The 18,399-nt window shown below is 40.1% G+C and overlaps 1 protein-coding gene across 3 annotated transcripts in view; it reads left to right on the top strand.

Annotated features, from left to right (window-relative positions):
- The first annotated feature begins 9,973 nt into the window (after nt 1-9,973).
- Nucleotides 9,974-18,399, top strand: part of GEMIN8 (gem nuclear organelle associated protein 8) — a 28,676-nt gene continuing 20,250 nt past the window's right edge. Inside the window, exons 1-4 of one of the 3 annotated variants that reach the window (XM_065677418.1) lie at nt 9,974-10,077; nt 10,897-10,948; nt 14,358-14,394; nt 17,138-17,564. In XM_065677418.1, coding sequence (XP_065533490.1) covers nt 14,392-14,394; nt 17,138-17,564 — 430 coding nt within the window. In that variant the 5' untranslated portion in view covers nt 9,974-10,077; nt 10,897-10,948; nt 14,358-14,391. Of the gene's footprint in view, nt 10,117-10,896; nt 10,949-14,357; nt 14,395-17,137; nt 17,565-18,399 lie in introns of all 3 variants that reach the window. The other 2 variants (XM_065677417.1, XM_065677419.1) reach the window with 2 other exon arrangements.

Genomic DNA, 18,399 nt, shown 5'->3' on the forward strand with positions numbered 1-18,399 from the left:
AGACTGCCCATCTCCAGGCTGGATTGATGACCAGAGAGAAACAGCAGCCTTACACATTATCACTGTTCAGCATAGTGCATGTTGTACAACTGCCGCTACCCCATCTTCACTGCAGCTGCACCCAACCTCGGTAACAGCATGAAAGTGTGTCAAAGTGGAAGTTTTTCTTCCAGCCAACAAAGTGATCAAAGGCACCCTTAGGCTACACAACCACTGAAACTCTTGGATACAAAGTGAATGGAAGTATGTAGTACAGACCGTATTCTGTTAACAACATACAGGGCTGGCACTAGACTGTGCATCAAAAAATATTTATGTCTAACAAGCAACCGTGTGTGGTAGAACAAACTGTTCTGAAGATCACCCCATCCTTAAATAACTCAAGACCTTGGCACACAGCATGGATCTCAGTGCCACATGCACCAATAGTTGGCATCTCTTACTGCTGCCCTACAAAAACGCTGTCATACTGCTGCCTTTTCCTCCGCTAATGCTCATGCTTCCAAGCAAACATGCCTCTCTTCTTGCTGTCTCCTACCTAATCCTCACTGTTGGCTTACCCATACACCTTATAAAGCAGTGAGAGTGTTTCCACGGAGGTAAATGACATGAGCTCAGAGTAACTGCAGCTGCAAAGGTGGCTACTTTACCTGAAGACTAACACAGTACTGCAAAGATGCCTAAAACATTAAACCGATAGTAATAAAATAAGCCATGGTAATTCTGCACAAGCTAAGCCAGCCAGAAGGATTTTGAGAGCGATTTTCAGTGTTTAAATTCTCATAAATTAATTTTTACTACCTAGGAATAGTATTCTGATTATAACAAAAAAATCTCAGCTAAGGAGCTGTATGGTGCCCTCATAAACCTGTAAAATAATAATGCAAATGCACAAGTTTTTTGGGGTTTGGTTGTGGTTTTTTTTGTTAAGTGTATCACAGAATGCTGATGTGTAGAGTGGAATCATGTTGTCAGGAATAAATCTCTGGAATCACCTCTGGATCTATCCACTTATGTCATATTTTATCCATTACAGCAGCATTTGAACACCTTCCAACTACTTACAATACAAATAACAATCTCTGTCCCCTTTCCCACAATAGGATAGCATTCATATTCAGTTCTATGCTAGCAGATTAGTTGGTTTGTTGGCGTCTGTACAGTATATATCACAGCTTGTCCAGTGTCTCTGGGTACAATGTACAGTAAGTATAATAAGAAATAACAGAAATAATGTAATATATTGTTTGTCCGGTGATATGGTGTGTATAGACAAGCCTGAGAAATTGAATGGGTAAATATTGCATTTGCTTTTGAAAGTGAGTTTTATTTATCACACCAGCATTTCTTTCATTTTGCAGAGGCAGATTACCATCTCTACTCCTGAAGATTTCTTCTCATACTGGTTCAACCCCATATGCATTTCCTTGTAAGATAAATCCTCCACGAAATACTGGCAGGGAGATTTTGATTTTCACTGTAATTTAATAAAAAGTACTTCATTACTCATTCTATAGGAGTCTCTCTGGAAATATCAAGCTCTCTTTTAACAGGGAGATGTTTCACTTGTAAATCATAGGATACCAAATTAAGAAGATAAAACTGTCAAATGACTTTTACATCAACAGAGAATAGATGAACAATTCATAATTAATTATTTGGGAATGAATGCCACCTCAATTTATCATCGAGTATTTGCTAAACCAGTACATGCACTTGTATGCTTTTTAGTGTCTTTATAGGGTCCCTACTGAACATCGGCCCAATCCATTCCACTATGACTCATATATGGTCAGGTCACCAGTCCTTCACTGACTTCTCTGCAAAAAAAAAAAAAAAAAGTTTTAAGGATGATTTCCACAATAAACTAAATATTCAATTTCTTCAGGGATAAAAGAATTAGGAATTTCAAAGTCTGTGCCTGTTACTTCAACGTAACTGGCTGTAAACGGTTATGCAATGATTTGTTGAATCTCTGTATACACAATTTAAAAACAGCTTGATATTATGAATTCTCTGTGTTTAGTTTGTGAAAAATGCAATTTCACTTCAAACACATAGTTTGTCTTTCCTCTCTATTGGCTGTTTTATCTCATCATTTTTATTTTGAACTGAAATTCCCAATGACGGTGATTTAGGGCTAAGAGCTGCACAGTGATGCCACCTTCTGCCAGCAAGCGTCACATAACCTGTTAAGGAGACGTTCATCAGCTATTCGTTGCTAACTTTCTCACTCATATAACCACACATGCAGCATAATAGGAGTATTAACAAGATCCTTCTTCTACCATGATCATTATGTGCACCATCACACACATCACTTCTGGCCATGTGGTGGGACTGTGTACGTGCATCAGGTCCCCTAGGTGACTCCACATGCACATCTTAGGCCACAGCAAGAAGGCCCTGAGCATGCCAGCTGCAGTAAATATATTTCATTCCCAGTCTCATGATGAAAAAGCCCACTGAGACTTCAGGAGGGAGAATGACAGGGAAGAGCCTGTAAAATCCCAAAAAATCTTCCAGACCACTTCAGGCTGTCTTCTCATCTCCAGTCTACTCCACAGACTGGTTGAACTCTTTTAGTCATCAAATTTTTGTCATCCTCTGTTCACATGGAAATTTCATGGGATAAAATGTTCACTATCCCACTGGCCAGCTGCTTTCCTAAACCTAGATTTCAAAAGAGAATCAACTAAGCAAGGGAGTACTGAGAGGGGACTTGGATCACTTGAGGAGGCCAATTGAAGTTTTAATTGACACAGAGAAATTTGGCCTGAGTAGAGAAGCAGAGGTCTGTCCAGGAGAGGAGGCAGAAAGCTAGCTACATGCCAGAGAAAGAGACTCTAGGAGAGGAGTACCATTGCTGCAGGAGGACTGTGGGCACTCCAAGCCCAAGGACAGTTCCAGAGCAAGAAGAAAACTGGAGCACAGGTATATGCGAAGACACTTTGGTTCTGATTTCTTGTGCAAGGTCAAGCAAAGAATTAACATTTTATGGATGCTTTTTTCTGCATCCCCAGTCAGAGCTCTGAGAAAGAGTGAGCAACTGCATGTGAAGGACACCAAGTGATTGCCATTGCTTCTAGCTAGTTCAGGCTTCTAGGCATTAAAGCCCTGTTTCTGAGAAAGATTCCCAGGCTTCACATAAGAAGTTTATAGAAGAGAACAAGAAAACTATACCAGAATTATTCAAGTGACAGAAAGCTTAAAGGTACACAGGATCACCAGGAGCCAACTCAGCAGCATGCTGTGTACCCTGTTTTTTTAAAAAGTTTGGTTCAAAGTTCACATTCTTGAAAACTTCAGGATTCTCAGAATTTACCTGGGACTTCAAGACAGAACATCTCAGTAAAATGCAGTCTAGATAATGAGATCCAGAAGCAGCAATTAATGAATTCTCAAAGGAAAATACATTTGCTTTCGATGTTACAAAACCAGTTTCTGTAAAAATACATTTTATTTAAACTTTCAAAAAATATTTTGAGAGTTTCCAACACTATTCTATATCAATGTTTGCCATATTCTGAGATTCTCATTCAACTTTTATTCAGTTTGAACCCAGGACTGAGGAGAGAAAAAGAAGTGAAGCCTTCAGGATTTAATGCTCAGTGGGAATTTGTCTCCTGAATCATCACTATCTACATGTTATATGTAGCTCACTCCTTTGGGCTTGCATGTAACAAGGCTGTCCTGAACAGGCTCCTTTTTCTGATGTGAGAATTCTTGGTAGAGGAAATCTGAGGGATATATCCATTTGTCTGGAGTTTCTGGACTACTGTATGTGAGGAGGCTCCTCAGATTTTGTTGTCTATCATAACCCAACTGAATAGCACCTTCACAGCCAACTCTAGAACTAGATAGGGCTGCTGGAGAAGAAGCATATTGACTGTAGAACAAATCTCATATGTTCAAGGTGTTTGGGTTTTCCTATATATAAGCAAATCAGTTGTACCCCCATAAAGAGTGGATCCTAACTTTCTCAATAGCAGAGTCCTTGCTGTGCATTTACCATGCTTCTTATGAACACATACTGACATTTCCAAGACTCAAATTTCACCTTTCCTACCCAAAAGCAGAACTCAGCTTCCAATAGATCACCAACGGTAAGAAAGCATGGCAAGAGCTAAGAATATACTGAAGGCAAGGTCAATATAACTAACCTCCCTCAACCCTCACATAGATTTTCTTGAGGAAAGTTGTTTCATTCTTATGCGCCCATTCCCAGGGAGACCCCACTGTGACGGATCCACAGGTACTTCTGCACAAGAACAAACTACACTGAGAGCATTACCAAATTTTTCTATGAAAAATGTCAACCCAGGAGGTAACTGTACAGAGAAAATAGGTCCAATTCATGACTAGGCAAGTAAAATAAAACACACTGTTGATGCTCAAAATACTTAAAATTTATGAACCTGATTTTTTTTTTTTCCATGATTATTCATTCTTGCTGCAACAAATATGCTATTTATTCCCCTAAATTTCAAGCCACTTTGCCTGGTGGTATTTTTTCTCTAAGTTGGCCAAAATATTTGTGTCTGGAGATTTGCAATATCTCTGGCAAAGCCAGTGGAATGGCTTGCCAAATAACATCTGTGAACACATACAAAAGCTGGAATGAAAAAAAGATGTTGATGTTGGCCTACAAACTGGAGGCCAGGTTTCAAGGTCAGCAAGAGGTAAGTGGTTTGTTTGTTCCCCTGGGGTAAGTATTAAGCATCTGAGGCATAGAAGGGAATTAAACCCCAGTGTCTCATTTTCTAAGGAAGTGATGTACTCAGTAAGCTATTTTATAATATGAGGGGGCACATTCATCATGACTTTTTTATTGCCACCTAAAAGAGAGATATGTGTTGGGTTTTGAGAGAACAGCAGCAGCTAAAAATGTTTTCACACTACAGTTTCTCAATATTCTTCTCAGCTACCTTTAAATATGCAGCAGAAATACCTAAGCTTAAGCTAAGGCTTGGTCTAAGGTCAATAGATGCAGCCATTTCCAGAGAGCTTAGTTCGGATGCTAAGTATAACCTCTGTCTCCTGGAGTCGCAGGTCTTCACTCACTATAAAGCAGGTAGAGGCACTTCAGCTGGAAGCTTAAAGATGGTAGAATAAACACCGGTACCAGTACAAAGGCTTTTCAGGTAACTCTCTGGGACACCCAACTACATCCCTGGGTTTAAAAGAAAACCTCAGACATAGCTTTCAACTTTGGATCCCCCCTAGTGGATTAAGTACCTAAAAGTTACGTATTTATGTCTCCTACATCATCTTTTTTTCCCTCTCCCACCTATTAGTCAACTCCTGAGTCCGTTTTAAGTTTGAATTAATTTTGACCCGTAAGGAAGTACCCTGGAAAATCTCAAGAACCCTGACACTAAAGAGCCACTTGTAGCTCCTCAGCTACAGCAGATTTAGAAGCAGCTCAGATGTGGCTCTTCCATCAAAGCTGTGCCTCTCAGGGTTGCGCTGGCCCCACGGCTGGTGGGTCATCTAAACACTTGGCTGCTGTAAGAAGCTGGTGTTACTCATTTTGCTGGGTTGCAATCCATCTGCGCACCTAACTCAAGAGCCGTTGCCATCTCTTGTCCTTGTCCAGAGCTTTCTGTAGCTCTTGCAGCAGTGTAACAGGCACCTTGTTGTTCTCAGTCCCATGGAGACTGAGCACTGCGTTTGCAGGATCAAGCAGCCTCCCTTTTTTGGGGGCAGGTCAACATGAGCACAAACCTAATCTATATTCTGCATGGCTTCTCAGTGCACTTCTAGTCTCAGTTTCAAGTATCTGTGAATAAAACCTTTTGTAGCAGAGGATACAGATAACACAGAGAAAGCCTTTTGCCTCCTCAAAGCCCTCTTGTAGCAGGAAGATCAGTCAGCATGCCGCAGTCTCTCTCTGGATTTAGGTGCAGCTATGTGTAGAATTATTATTACCTACTATACTGAACACAGCCATTTATAATTGTAGAAATTCAAAAGGTCACGGCAACACCATCAGTGAGGCAGTCTGCAATAAGAACTCAAAGTGAGAGCGAGCTATGGCTCACAGACAAGCCAGCATTAATAGCTGTGGACACAACAGGAAGGTACAAGCAGTAATAGAAGAAAGGAAGAAAAGAAGAAAGATGATGGAGGGCAATGATAATAAATCAAACAGCTACAAGGCCTAACAAAGTACATAGCTGAGTGGTTTTAACTGAATTCAAAGTGTTATTCAGCAACTCCGTGGCTAACCTCTGGTCAACTGAAGGCTGATTTTTAAGATTATGCAGAAGTTAACATACGCACAATAATGAACAAATTTGATCACAAGCCACGGGATCTGCACAAACCCTTTCCACACATCGATGCCTACTCATGTTGGTGGAATCTGTGTACCCATACCTATTAAATAGTTCACGATACTTCAAAGACCAATGAAGAAATTCAGTGTGCAAATAAAAACAATAAAAACCTAAAAATTATTCTAGGAAGGCAGCTGTATTCCTAGTATATTGTGCTTGTCAGAGCAGAGGAAAAAAAATGCAAAATGAAAAAAATCCCCAAACAAACAAAAAAACCCCGACCCTGTATTAAATTGCTGATTGTTATTTAGTTATTATTTGTCATAAATTATTTGCAAAGTCTTACAACACTAACCAACAACTGAGTGGATTAAATATTCGTTTGGAGCATTAACTTGGATATCATGTGTTTTGTGGACTAAATTCTAATAACTGGGGGCATGGAATGGAGTGTGTGTATTTCAGTGTATCTATGTATGCATCCCATATGCATTTGGGAATCTTTTGAGGCTTACTAGTGTTACAAAAATACAGAACAGGAAAGAGAACAAGAAATCCAGGTACAGTGCTGGTTTAACCTACATGCAGTTTGATTCAACATACTTTCTTGGGACCAGATTCAGGTGTAAGGAGCTTGTATCAAATAGACACTTAGTAAGTGTCAGTAGCACTTAAGCCAGGAGAATCGCTGACAGGGTGGAAGCTATGCAGCTTAGACAGAACAAGCACAGGATTTACCAGGAGTCTCAGCTCCATCCCACACTGCTGTGGTCACAGCCATTTGGCTACACAGCACCTCCCTGATGTGCTCAGGGCACTGAGTCTCTCCTTGGATAAAGGAATCAAAACATGGCCTGCATCTTCTGATGTTTTTGTAGTCTTCATTTCTGCTGTGGCCTCTTCACACACTACCTGCTGACTGTCTGCATTTAAAGCATGCCCGACATTATTAATGAGTTTTCTGGATTAAAAATAACTGACAACAAATGTGAAACAATTCCTTTATCTTTTTTTTTTCCTTTTTTTTCTGCGCAAGCGAAACAGCACAATGTCATATATATTTCCTAATTAAAAACTTTAAATGCCGTTGCTGTAGAATAATGCCAAAATTAACAAAGGCACATAAAACAAACTGAATTACTGAAGACCAACAGAATAAAATTCCAAGACAAGATGAAAATGTATCATTATAATCTTTTATTGCTTGTGTATACTGCCTAAAATTACCACATAAAATTTTGTTCTACACCATCATAGGCAGCTATGCCAAATGATCCAGTGCTGAGCCTCCAGAAATAGAAATTTATGAATTGGCTGACTTCTCAGTTCTCTGTTTTTCAGACTCTGGAAACCTGGATGGTCCAAGGTCCCCCTGTTAGCTTTCTTGAAAAAAGGAGACGTTGTGCCACCTGAAAGCTAAGAGAAGACAGTATATTTTATCAAGTCAGAGGTACACGAGTCAGGGCTATTTGGCAGATTTTTTATTCCTCCAAAGCAACCAGTTTATACACCCTAGCATCACTGTTTCAGACAGAGGTTAAGCATTACCATTTCCAATGCTGCCATCTATTGGCGGAGGTGGGCTTTTATATTTTACAGTCTCTTGCCACATTTTCCTTACCAACTTTTTGCACTTTTACTGTTTTTTTTTTTTTTTCTCAATGGGATTTATCTGGATAAACATACACACCTGCAATAAGAGCACCTACGGAGAATTGCCTCAGGCTCCCTTGAAAATCAGTGGAAGAAACTAGCATTTCTGGGGTGCAGTTCACTTCACCCTAAAGTAGTTAACAAATATACATCAGATGAATACACCCACAAAGTATTAGTGTGCTTTGCCCGTGGCTACAATGGGATCTGAAGAGTGACTAGCTTAGGTGCAGAGATCACTGTCACATTGTAAGCAAGAACAGAAAGACAGCAAAACGAACACTACCCTCTTATCCAGCAGGGAGTCTTCAGAGATGCTGCTAATTTTTAATTCTTTGTCTTGTATCCAGATACAATGAGGCCACAGGTACTGCAGAAGACAGATATTAACTACATCTAACTTTAGGTAAGAGTGATGACATTTGGTTAGAAGTCCAGCTCCACTTCATATTTTCTTTGGCAGTAAAATCATCTTTAAGACATTTCAACCTCTTCCCCTACTCTGCCTTTGGTAGCCTGTCCACTTAACTCCTCAGAAAGGACAGCTAAGTAAAACAAGTCTCACATGCAGTTTTCTGCACACAAATACACATACCTCCCAGAAAGGGCTGTCAAGTTTCAGAACTGTAGATTCAGAACTGGACTTAAGTAGGATTTGGTTTAATCCAAAAATAGAATCTGCATCATGGTTGAAAATCTACTACAAATAATTTAATGTTAAATATGATTTTGTCTTAACAAAGGACAAGCAGAGTCAATAATTTCAATGCTCTAGCACTTTAGTCTACAGTTCTAAAGGTGACTTATTTTTGATTATGCTTAAGTCGGTAGAGCAATACTACAATAACACAATATTTGAAAAGTAATAGCCTACATACAAATTTGCACTAGTTTAACAGAGACACACATTTGAGTGTGACAGATGCGTACTTCTTGAACAGTGGTACAAGAATAAGAGATTACTGCCTGGTTTCCAACTTCCTATCATTGCATCCATGTGCTTAAAACTACCACCTTTCCAGATCTGATGGCCAGAATGTTCTTTTCAGCTTATATAAGCAGTACAGTGTGCTGAAGGTTTAAAACCTACATTTTTTACAAACCTCCATTACAGTCCTTGCTTCTTAAAGCACGTTAATTAAATTAGTTGGCTAATTAATGAATCTGAGTATCTGACAAATGCTCTCTGTCTAGACCCGACAGCTGCAAATGCTGCTTCTTATGAGAGAATTTTCCTGCTCTAACAGCTGTTCCAGCCTAACATTTCATTCTCTTTCCAGGAAACATCACCCTCTTTTCAGCCTGCTTCGAGACTAATGTTCAGCCACTGGAGCAACACTGAAAGCCACAAGGAACACAGCAACGCGAAAAAAGTAGTTTGAGACATGCTGCATTGTGGGACACCATTGATAAAAACTTGTAACTAAAACTAAACCTCCCCTGTGATGCTTCTGGCCCCAAACCTGGGAGGGAAAATCTCATGTTGGAATCAGAAGCCACCCTTCCTTCACCGGCATTAGCTCTGAGCAAGAAACCGCAGGGGTATTCACTTCATTCTAGACCCAGTTCACGTTTTTCATGTTTCATGGGCATGGGGGAAAAAAAAGGATTTGCAAAAAAACGCGCTGCTCACACACAGGCCCGTGAAAATGCTGGCTCGGTACCGCTCCACAGGCTGAACAGGAAGTTCAGAAACTAGTTTAGGAAAACAACAATAATCAGAGGACAAGAGTCAGTCATCAACAGCACAATCATCACCACATCGCACCCCGGTTTTGACTAACAATTCTGTTTGTACCGTCCTGCACACCCCTACGGCTGGAGGAGGTGGCAGACGGGATTACAGGAGCTCGCACCACCGTCCCTGTGAGGGGCGGGTGCCTACAATGGGGCAGCCCCTTCCCGGAGAAGGCTCTTGAGGAGACCGGGGCCATGCTGGGGAGCAGGGCCCTACCGCTGCCTCCCTACAGCCCCACGAGATGGCGCCGCGGGACCGGAGATGGATGGGCGGGCGGAAGCAGCGGGAGGAAGCTTTGCCCGCCGCGCTCGTCCTCGCCGGAAGGAAGGGAAGCCGGAACTGCCGGAGGAGTTTCCGCTCGCTTTCCGTCGGCTCTGCTTGCGTACCGGAGCCGCCGGCAGCCCTGTGCGTGTGCGGACGGCGGTGCCCCTGCGCAGGCTGTGGGTCAGGCCTCCCGCCTCGCTGGGCCGCGGCGGGGCAGTTGAGGGAGGGGGCAAGCCGGGGCGAGCGGTGGCGTGAGCGGGAAGACCGCAGCTCGGGAGGCGGTTTTGCGTTCGAGCTTGGCGGGGCGGAGGGGCGGTGTGTGTGGCGGCCACTCGGCTGTACGGGCTCGGCGCTTTTCCTTCTGTTTCCTCTGCAAGATGCGGGCCTCCGGCCTGGGGCGGGGTTTAGAGCTCGGGCGAGAGGGGTGCGCCGGCGTGAGCTTGGGCTTAAGGGTTCTTCTCCTGTGAGCTTTTTGGTTTGTTTGCCGTACTTGGCAGAGACAGGAGCTGCTTATGGGTTTTGTGATCCGTAAAGTCACTGACCAGAGCCTGTATGGCATCTGTGAGACGAGGAACGGAATTTTGCTTTCACAAGCAGTAGAGTAGAAGTTTCATCCTCTCCCTCGTTTATGGGTAAACTGCCAAGCCATATATGAAACATAAGCTAATTGAGGCTGCTAATAATTGTGCAGCTCTTAGCACTTTGCCTTTGACCTGTGACTTTTGACTTTTGGCTCAGTTAGCTTTTGGGTTTGTGTCCTGGATCTCAGAGAAGAAAAACCCTCTTTTTGGGAGCAGCAGAGCATTATGCTGGCTCATCTCTGCTCAGGTCAAAAGAGCTGTCATGCATATGGTTAAGTTTGGTCTGCATGCTTTTGGTCACAGGTCTAGTGATTAAATGTGGATTGTCCCTGCAATGAATGTAATTTTGTTTTATATGTAGTTTCCCTTCCATTTGCAGGAATTGATGTTACTGGTGTAAAGACACTGCTGTGAAGACATCGTAGTGATAGGTAGGTCTTCATAGGTCAACTAATTCTCCTGTTTAGATGATGACCAGCTGTACCTGTATCCTAAGTGCTGGACAGGTCTTGTATTTCGAGCATTCACAAACAAGAATGCAGTGTGTGGTGTTAGGAATTTAGGGAAATAACATGTACTGCTGACTGTCTCAAGAATCACAGGCTTATCTCTGTGACTAAGTAGGGCACTTCGGTATTAAAGTCATATGCCAGCAATGCACTGTATTAATCTGAAGCACAGAGTGTCAAAACACTTTCCAGACATTTCCCTTTTCTGATGGTGATTCTGCACCAAGAGTAAGCATTAGAAATATAAAATTAAATAGGTGGTTTTAGGAAGTTGTTACATGGCATGTTTTTCTTGCTGAATCCTTCAGATATTTTTAAAGAGTATGTAGTAGGGTGAGTTTAAAAATACACAGCACAATTTGGTGTTTAACACCTTAAATTGTGAAACTTAGTCTGATGGGGTGTTGTGGAAACACTTAGTATTAATAGGTTCAGAAAAATGGCAGTCTGGCTTTAAATTCCAGAACCAGCTGTCACTTGCTGAAATAGGGGCAAATGTACCTGGAAAAGTAATTCCTGTATGTGTGCTCTAGTGTTGTATTTTATTGAACATCTCTAATCTCTTTGCCAGAAACTGGATGCTGAGTTAGGGACATCTCTGGCCTGACTGAGGAAGCCACTTCTCACAGGCTAAAGAAGGAGGGAGGAAAGCAGCAGTGGGGAAAGGATGTGGCCAGCTGTCCTTTTGGGCATTTCTGATTTAAACATATTTTGCCTTTCGAGGAAAGGTTTATATAATTTTGTTGTTGTTTAAATCTGTTGAATTTATTGAAGTTTCACTTTTGTTTAATAACATCCTATGTTTTTATCTTACTACGGTGCAACGGGTTAATCTTGTTCACATTGGTGTTCTGAATAGCTAAACCTTCCTTGATCCCGCATTGGTGTTTCTGGCTGTACCCTGTACCCGTCGCCTCCACTATGGCAGCCATGTGGCAGCGCAGTATCCAAAACACCACAAGAGGGCCTTGCTCCCAGAATATGAGTGACATTACCAAGTTATAAAAAACAATGATTCGTGGTTGTGTTTCACAATATGACAGACATTCTCTCGGCTTCCTTTGACTCACTTTGGGATTAAGTGCTGTCATTGCTTTGATCAGATTTATTTATTTTCACTAATGCTTACTTGCCTCAGGTTGGTAAGGAGACAGATGTGATTTGATTTAAGGGAGTATGTCTGTATTTAATTATCAGTGAGGAAATATTTTTAAACTGAGAAAAGGAAGTAATAAAATTTATTTTAAAAATAACTTTATCATCATTAATGGTCAGCATAGGCAAACAAATCTCTTACTCATTTTAAAGTCTACATTTGTTAGAGAGTTTCAAGTGTTCAGTTGCATCCATATTTTATTTTTTAAAGTATGAATTATAGAAGTAGAGTTATCAACACATTTTGTGCTTCTTGCCATGTTTCACATTTTATGTAGTTTGTTTTGGAAGAGTAATTCAGCTGAAAATTTAGTGTCCCTGCTTGAAACATTGTTATGCTCTGCTTTATGTTTGTAGTCTAATGTTTCATAAATAATTTGTTAAAATTATTAATGTTTGTGTTTGACAAAACAGGTTTTTCGTATTTGGTAAATTAATGTAGTTGGATAGTTTTGCCGGAGTTTTTCCTCTCCTTCTCCTTTAGAAACTATGTATTAATAATAAAGTATCAAAATTCACCACTTTAAAAGTACTTTTATATTAAGCTTTAACCCTGAATTCTGTTTATGCTGAAGCTGGTTCGAAGAGTCTTTTGTCAGGTAGGAATTACAAGTGAACAAGGAAATGAAATACACATACTTTTTCTAAAGTGGAAAATGGAAGAATCGGCTACCATGGACTTAGGTTATTAAGTATGAGGAAAAAGATATTATGACAACCTTGACAGTATTCAGATGTATATAGGGAAGGGACAAAAGTTATATGTGTATGTCATGGGAGTGAAGTTTTAAAGAGGGCTAGCATGGGAAATGAGATGTTTGAAATGAGCAAAGAGGGGTATCACAAAAGCCTTTTATGTATGTGCGTGTTTCAAGTGTTACAAGTCACCACAGTGTTTTACAGTGACCTCAGCACTAGGTTTTCTTCTTCCTCCAAGCAGGCAGGAGAGAATACAATGAACTTGCACACTTTGGTTGCCTAACGTCTAATTCTACAATCCTTAGCTTGCATGAGTCATCCCATTGATTGTAAGGGAACTGCTCACATATGTAGGTTTTCTTGTAGGTAGGTTGGTGTGACCAAGGGTTTATAGGTTTGAGCATAGTGTAGGTTTTGCGAAGGATAATAAATTGCTTTTGAAGTAGCAGCATGAGTTGCATTTTCTTTGAATGTGGCTCATCCTTATTCTCCTTTCATGCAGCATGGCTTGTCTTAGAGACAAACTGTTGTTGTTTAATCAGTTCAGACAGAACACAGCTGGTGTATATACTAAATTCATATACATTTTGAAAAATCCTAGTTTTAAACTGGTATAAATCTGCAACAGTTGTAAGTGCTGTCTTGGCTATATTCAAGTGTTGCTGGGAATCGCATTTGACTGTGTCTTAGTGGTATCAGTGGAAGTTTAGTGTACTGAGTTTCTGTTACTTTTCACTGTCACTCACCTGACATAAAGTTCAAATCAATGCTGAGAGTGTCAGGAAAAATACGTGGATGAAGCAGCTAATATCTTAATAAAATAATTGTCAGGTAGGGAGGGGATTCAGATTTTCAGTGGTTCTTCTTGGTAAATCACGCTGAAAATGCTGGTAATGGTTAATCCTGCCTGGTGGTTACAGATAGCTTGTTTTCCATCTCTTCCCTTACCAAGAAGAGAGATAAAGCGAAAGAAGGTACTGTAGGTGGTTATAAGTGCACCACAGATTTGAATAGAGTCAAGATGATGTCGTGTTTTCAGCCTGTTTTAATTATTTTATAGTAATTGCTTCCTTTATATACATCCCACTAAAACGTGAGAACAGTGCATTTTGTTAAAGTTTATTATTTTTGTTCAGCATTTGGAAAATAAAGGTTGTAAAAGTATAAAGTGCATGAGAAAATAGAAAAGGGTACGGGGAGGGGGGGAGGGAAGCATTTAGTCACGGCATTTTTGGCTGCACAGTGTAGAAGGTTCCCTTTTCACCTTCTTATTGTAGTGGGGAATTTTAAGATCTGGGATTTTTACTGATGCTAGTCAAAAACTATAAATAAGAGACTTCAACAAGTCACAACAGAGAGGGGATATTTAATAGCTGCAGGCCATAGTATCCAAGTTTAACAAAAATATATTCAGTTCTTGTGACCATTTTAATACATACATTCTCATGAATTTTAAAGTTGCTGTTCTTTTCTCTAGTTCACCTTGATCACCAGAGCAAACTCCACAAGAGATGGTAAGTGGTCTTTACGGGTTTCTATGTAAGAACTTAGTCACTTTTTATATACAAAATGCATATAAACACTTATTGAACTGTCAGTGCAGACATGTAAAAATTAGATGTGAAAGTAGCTAAATTGCTCTAGAAATAGAATTCAGAATGTAACAGTGGATGATTTGTCTACTCCTGGGAAGACTCCAGAGACATAACAGGAAAATAACAGAGGACTCTGATCATTTGCCTTAGATTTATAGCTTTTATTTCCTTGAGGAAATCTCTTATTTCCATTTATTCTGCAGCTGAAAAAGCACAGACACAGAGCTAAGTTAAACTTTAAAGTGTTCCTTTCCCTTTTCCACACAGATCTAAAACATTTCTGTAATTTCTTTTTTAACAGATGTATTTTTAAAATTCAAATGTAAAAGGGATTTCAAGGGTCACTTGCAACAAAAAAGCCACAAAAAGTAGTTGGACGGGCACCAGCATCACAGTTTTGTCTACATGAACTGGCTTTTTGTCTTCTTTTCCCTTAAATTAACAACTGGAGCTAGTCAGCTAGACAAATCAGCCAGCTGGATTCCAGAGCTTTCAGTAAAGTGATGAACGCCCTTTTTAGAAACATTCTTTAAAAACTGGAGATAATTTTTGATATTTAAAAGAATATGTTGTCTTCTTTGGAAATACATAGAATGTAGGAGATACTTGCTTTTGTCAAGCTTCTTGATGTTTCAAAAACTGGTTTTTTAAGTACTGGGAAAAATAGAATGTTCCGAAAGTAACCTGCAAATGTATCAGATTTGACAACAGGACGCTGTCTGACTGCTGAAGGATGAGGAGTCAGTGTGGCATTCTTAAGTGAAGCAAGAACAGTAAATAAAACATTGTTCTTCCTAACTTTTAGGTGGCTGGATGATTAAGAATGAAGAAATTCCATATGGAAGACAGATGCTTTTCTTGCACCCACTCATGTTAAGAAAAAATATTCTGAAATGCATGGTCTTGTAGCGGTGCAATGTTAAACCAAGAGGAGAATCAGAATAAAGTTTCACCCCCATGAATTGTTGCTTTTCAGGACAGATAATTTGTCTAGACTTTTAAATCACGTAGCTGAGTCCCACAGCCTTTCACAAACAGGGTGCAATGTTTGATCAGAAATAGCCTCAAGTATGCAAGTTTGTTGTCATGCATTTTCTTCATGGGCTCTGTTAGTTGGAGGAATTTTGTTTCTGAGAGTGCTTCCCAATGACCTTAAAAAGATATTGTATTTATAGATCTCTTATGGGTTAACAAGCTAAATTTTGCAGAAGGAGGGGAAACATGAAAGTTACAATTATTATTCCAAATTCTGTAGCATTTACATTACTGCTTGAGAACCAGAAATTGAAACTAAATGTAAGTAAATGAAATTAACCTCTCTTGAAATTGTTGGCATTAAATAGAAGGTATTTCTTAGGGATGTTTTTTGTGTTTTGTTTTTGAATTATTTTTTCCCAGAAAATTATTCCTTTAAGGCTACAGAATGGTGCCAGTGCAGATCAAGAAAACACACTTAAAGATTTTTGTCTTGCATGCCTTTTTAAAAAAAAACAAACAAAAAAACCCAACTAAGCTAATAAAGGACTGTAAATGTCACATTTGTCTCTGAAAACTTCAGCTAAATCTCGCCTTAGTTTTGAGTGTTTGCCAAAGCATGGCTTAATTAAAATTCTTTCAATTTAAAGTACAGGCATTCTGGTTTGGCCCAGATAAAAGATAGTCTATGGAAATTAAGAGGTGAGGGAAAGAAAAAAATATATTTATTATACTTGTTCTAGGCTCTAGTTTACTTTGCGGCGTTCTTTTAAGATACCATATTATCCCCTCATTTTAAAGTAGGATGAGGGTGGAGAAGAAATGGCCTGTACAAAGAGGGCTTAATGCTAGAGGGACTGTGGGGCTTTGTAGTCACTGGTGAAATCTGAACAGCATGAAACTTTTTTTTCAGGAAAACTAAGAGTAGCTGGAAGACAGGAGAAGGTGTGTTACAGTGTGCTTCGTTCTATAGAACCATTTTTCCATGTACTTTATCAGTGGTACTTTATTACCCCTTTTCATATGTTGGTTGCTGATGAGTACAAAAGGGAGATTTACTGGCAGCATGCACTTGGCTAAATACAGTCTTGTTTTTGATCGAGGCCATGATGGATATATGAGCTTGGCTGAATTGCCATTTGACCTTTTCTGAGAAACTTATTTTGGCAGGCAGATGGAGGAAATATGTTACTGGATAAAATGAATGCCTTTGTTTAATATGGAGGAATTTTAATCTCTTGTGTTTTCTGTCTGCGGATTTGGAAATCAGGTGTAGGTTGTAATACATACACCTTGGAATGGTTCAGTTCTTACAACTCACATAAGCAGCTAAGGAACTGTGGAATATGTCCACACAGCATATCCTCTAAAAAGAGCTGATTCCCACTGTAGTAGCACAAATACTTGAAAAATACCTTCTGGAGACTACAAATTTTTGTTGCTGATTCTTCACTGGTAGTTGTGTTGATGCAAAACCAATCTCCTGTAATAATAAGAAAGTGTAGTGCAGTTGTACTGCGTTAATACTTGTCCTCTTTTAGACCTGTGTGGTTTACCGTAGGAAAAGGATGATTATTGATTAAAAGGCAGACTTTGTGCTTGCGTTTACAGTGCTTCCTCCCCTCAGTTACTCTTTGTTTTCTTTCTTTTTGGTGTTCTTTTCCTCTCCCCCATGTTTTGGCCACAGGAAGACACTGAGCCATGGTATTCTCGCCAAGTGTTCGCAAAATACTGGAAGCACTATGACTTAGCCATGCGCTGGATGCGTAGACACCAGCGAGCCTACAGGAAAGCCGTGGAGTCCTACTATCACCTACCATGGCATCTTCCTGCAGCCTTTCCAACTAGTCACTACTCAGATTGGAATGGGAATGACCTCCCACATACCCAAAGCTGTTCTTCCAGCTCTAGGCCAAGTGGCAGAGCTGTGTACCAGAGAGGAGCTCAGCAATTTGCAGATGCCCACCAAGAGAGGGAGGATGCTGATGGGGATTCTGAAATGGAGGAGGACTCTGAGTCTGAAGGGGAGATAGAATGTGACTTGAGTAACATGGAGATCACGGAGGAGCTTCGCCAGTTTTTTGCACAGACAGAGGCACACCGGGAAGAACTGCGTAAGTCAATGCTTGTTCTATGTTTTCTGGTTCTTGGTGGCCATAACATTGAATGATGGATGGTTTCAGCACTTACAGGTTTTGTATGAATTCACAGAAATGGGTACTGCAATGGAGCAAGACAAAAAAATGAAGTAGGGAAAGCTGATGGGTGCAGCTAAGTACCATGCATTACAAATAAGTCTCAGAAAATGTTTGAAGGTTTTTTGGTACGAGGGAGAGAAAATTATGACTGCAAAGAGGAGAATAACATGCTTGTTCAGAATATATTCTTCTTCAGTGCTGAAGGAAAAACTCCAGGATTTTTATGGTTAAATCTAGTTAACATGCTACATGTTTGAGAAGGGAACCCAAAGGAAGTGCTTTACTACCTCTTTGAACCCTAGAGTAAAACCTCAATGTATTTTATAACATGGAGCATCCATTTTGCTTGTTATTCTTTGGCTAACCCAACAGTAAAATTTCATGACCTTTTTCTTCTCCCTCTGCATCCCTAGGGTACCCTTCATTCTGTACTATACCACAAGTTTCTCTTTGTTTTACATCTTGATCTGGACCCAAGTCCTTAAGCAGGGAATGTAAGCCAAGGACTTAAGAATTTTCTCAGGTCTTAATCCTCAGAGGTGTTGGTCATCTTTGTTTTTATGAAATCCTTAAAAGAAATAAAAATTATGCAGTACTTTATTGACACATTACTGCATATACAAATGTTGCAGGCACATTTATTATCTGTTTTAAGAAAGCAGCGTGATGAAGATGACTTCCACATGACTCCAGTAGGCCATACCCAGAAAGAATGATTAATAGAGCTTCCTCTGGAAGAGGGAGATATTCT

This window comes from Lathamus discolor, chromosome 4 (assembly GCF_037157495.1).
Source record: "Lathamus discolor isolate bLatDis1 chromosome 4, bLatDis1.hap1, whole genome shotgun sequence".
Lineage (NCBI taxonomy): Eukaryota > Metazoa > Chordata > Aves > Psittaciformes > Psittacidae > Lathamus > Lathamus discolor.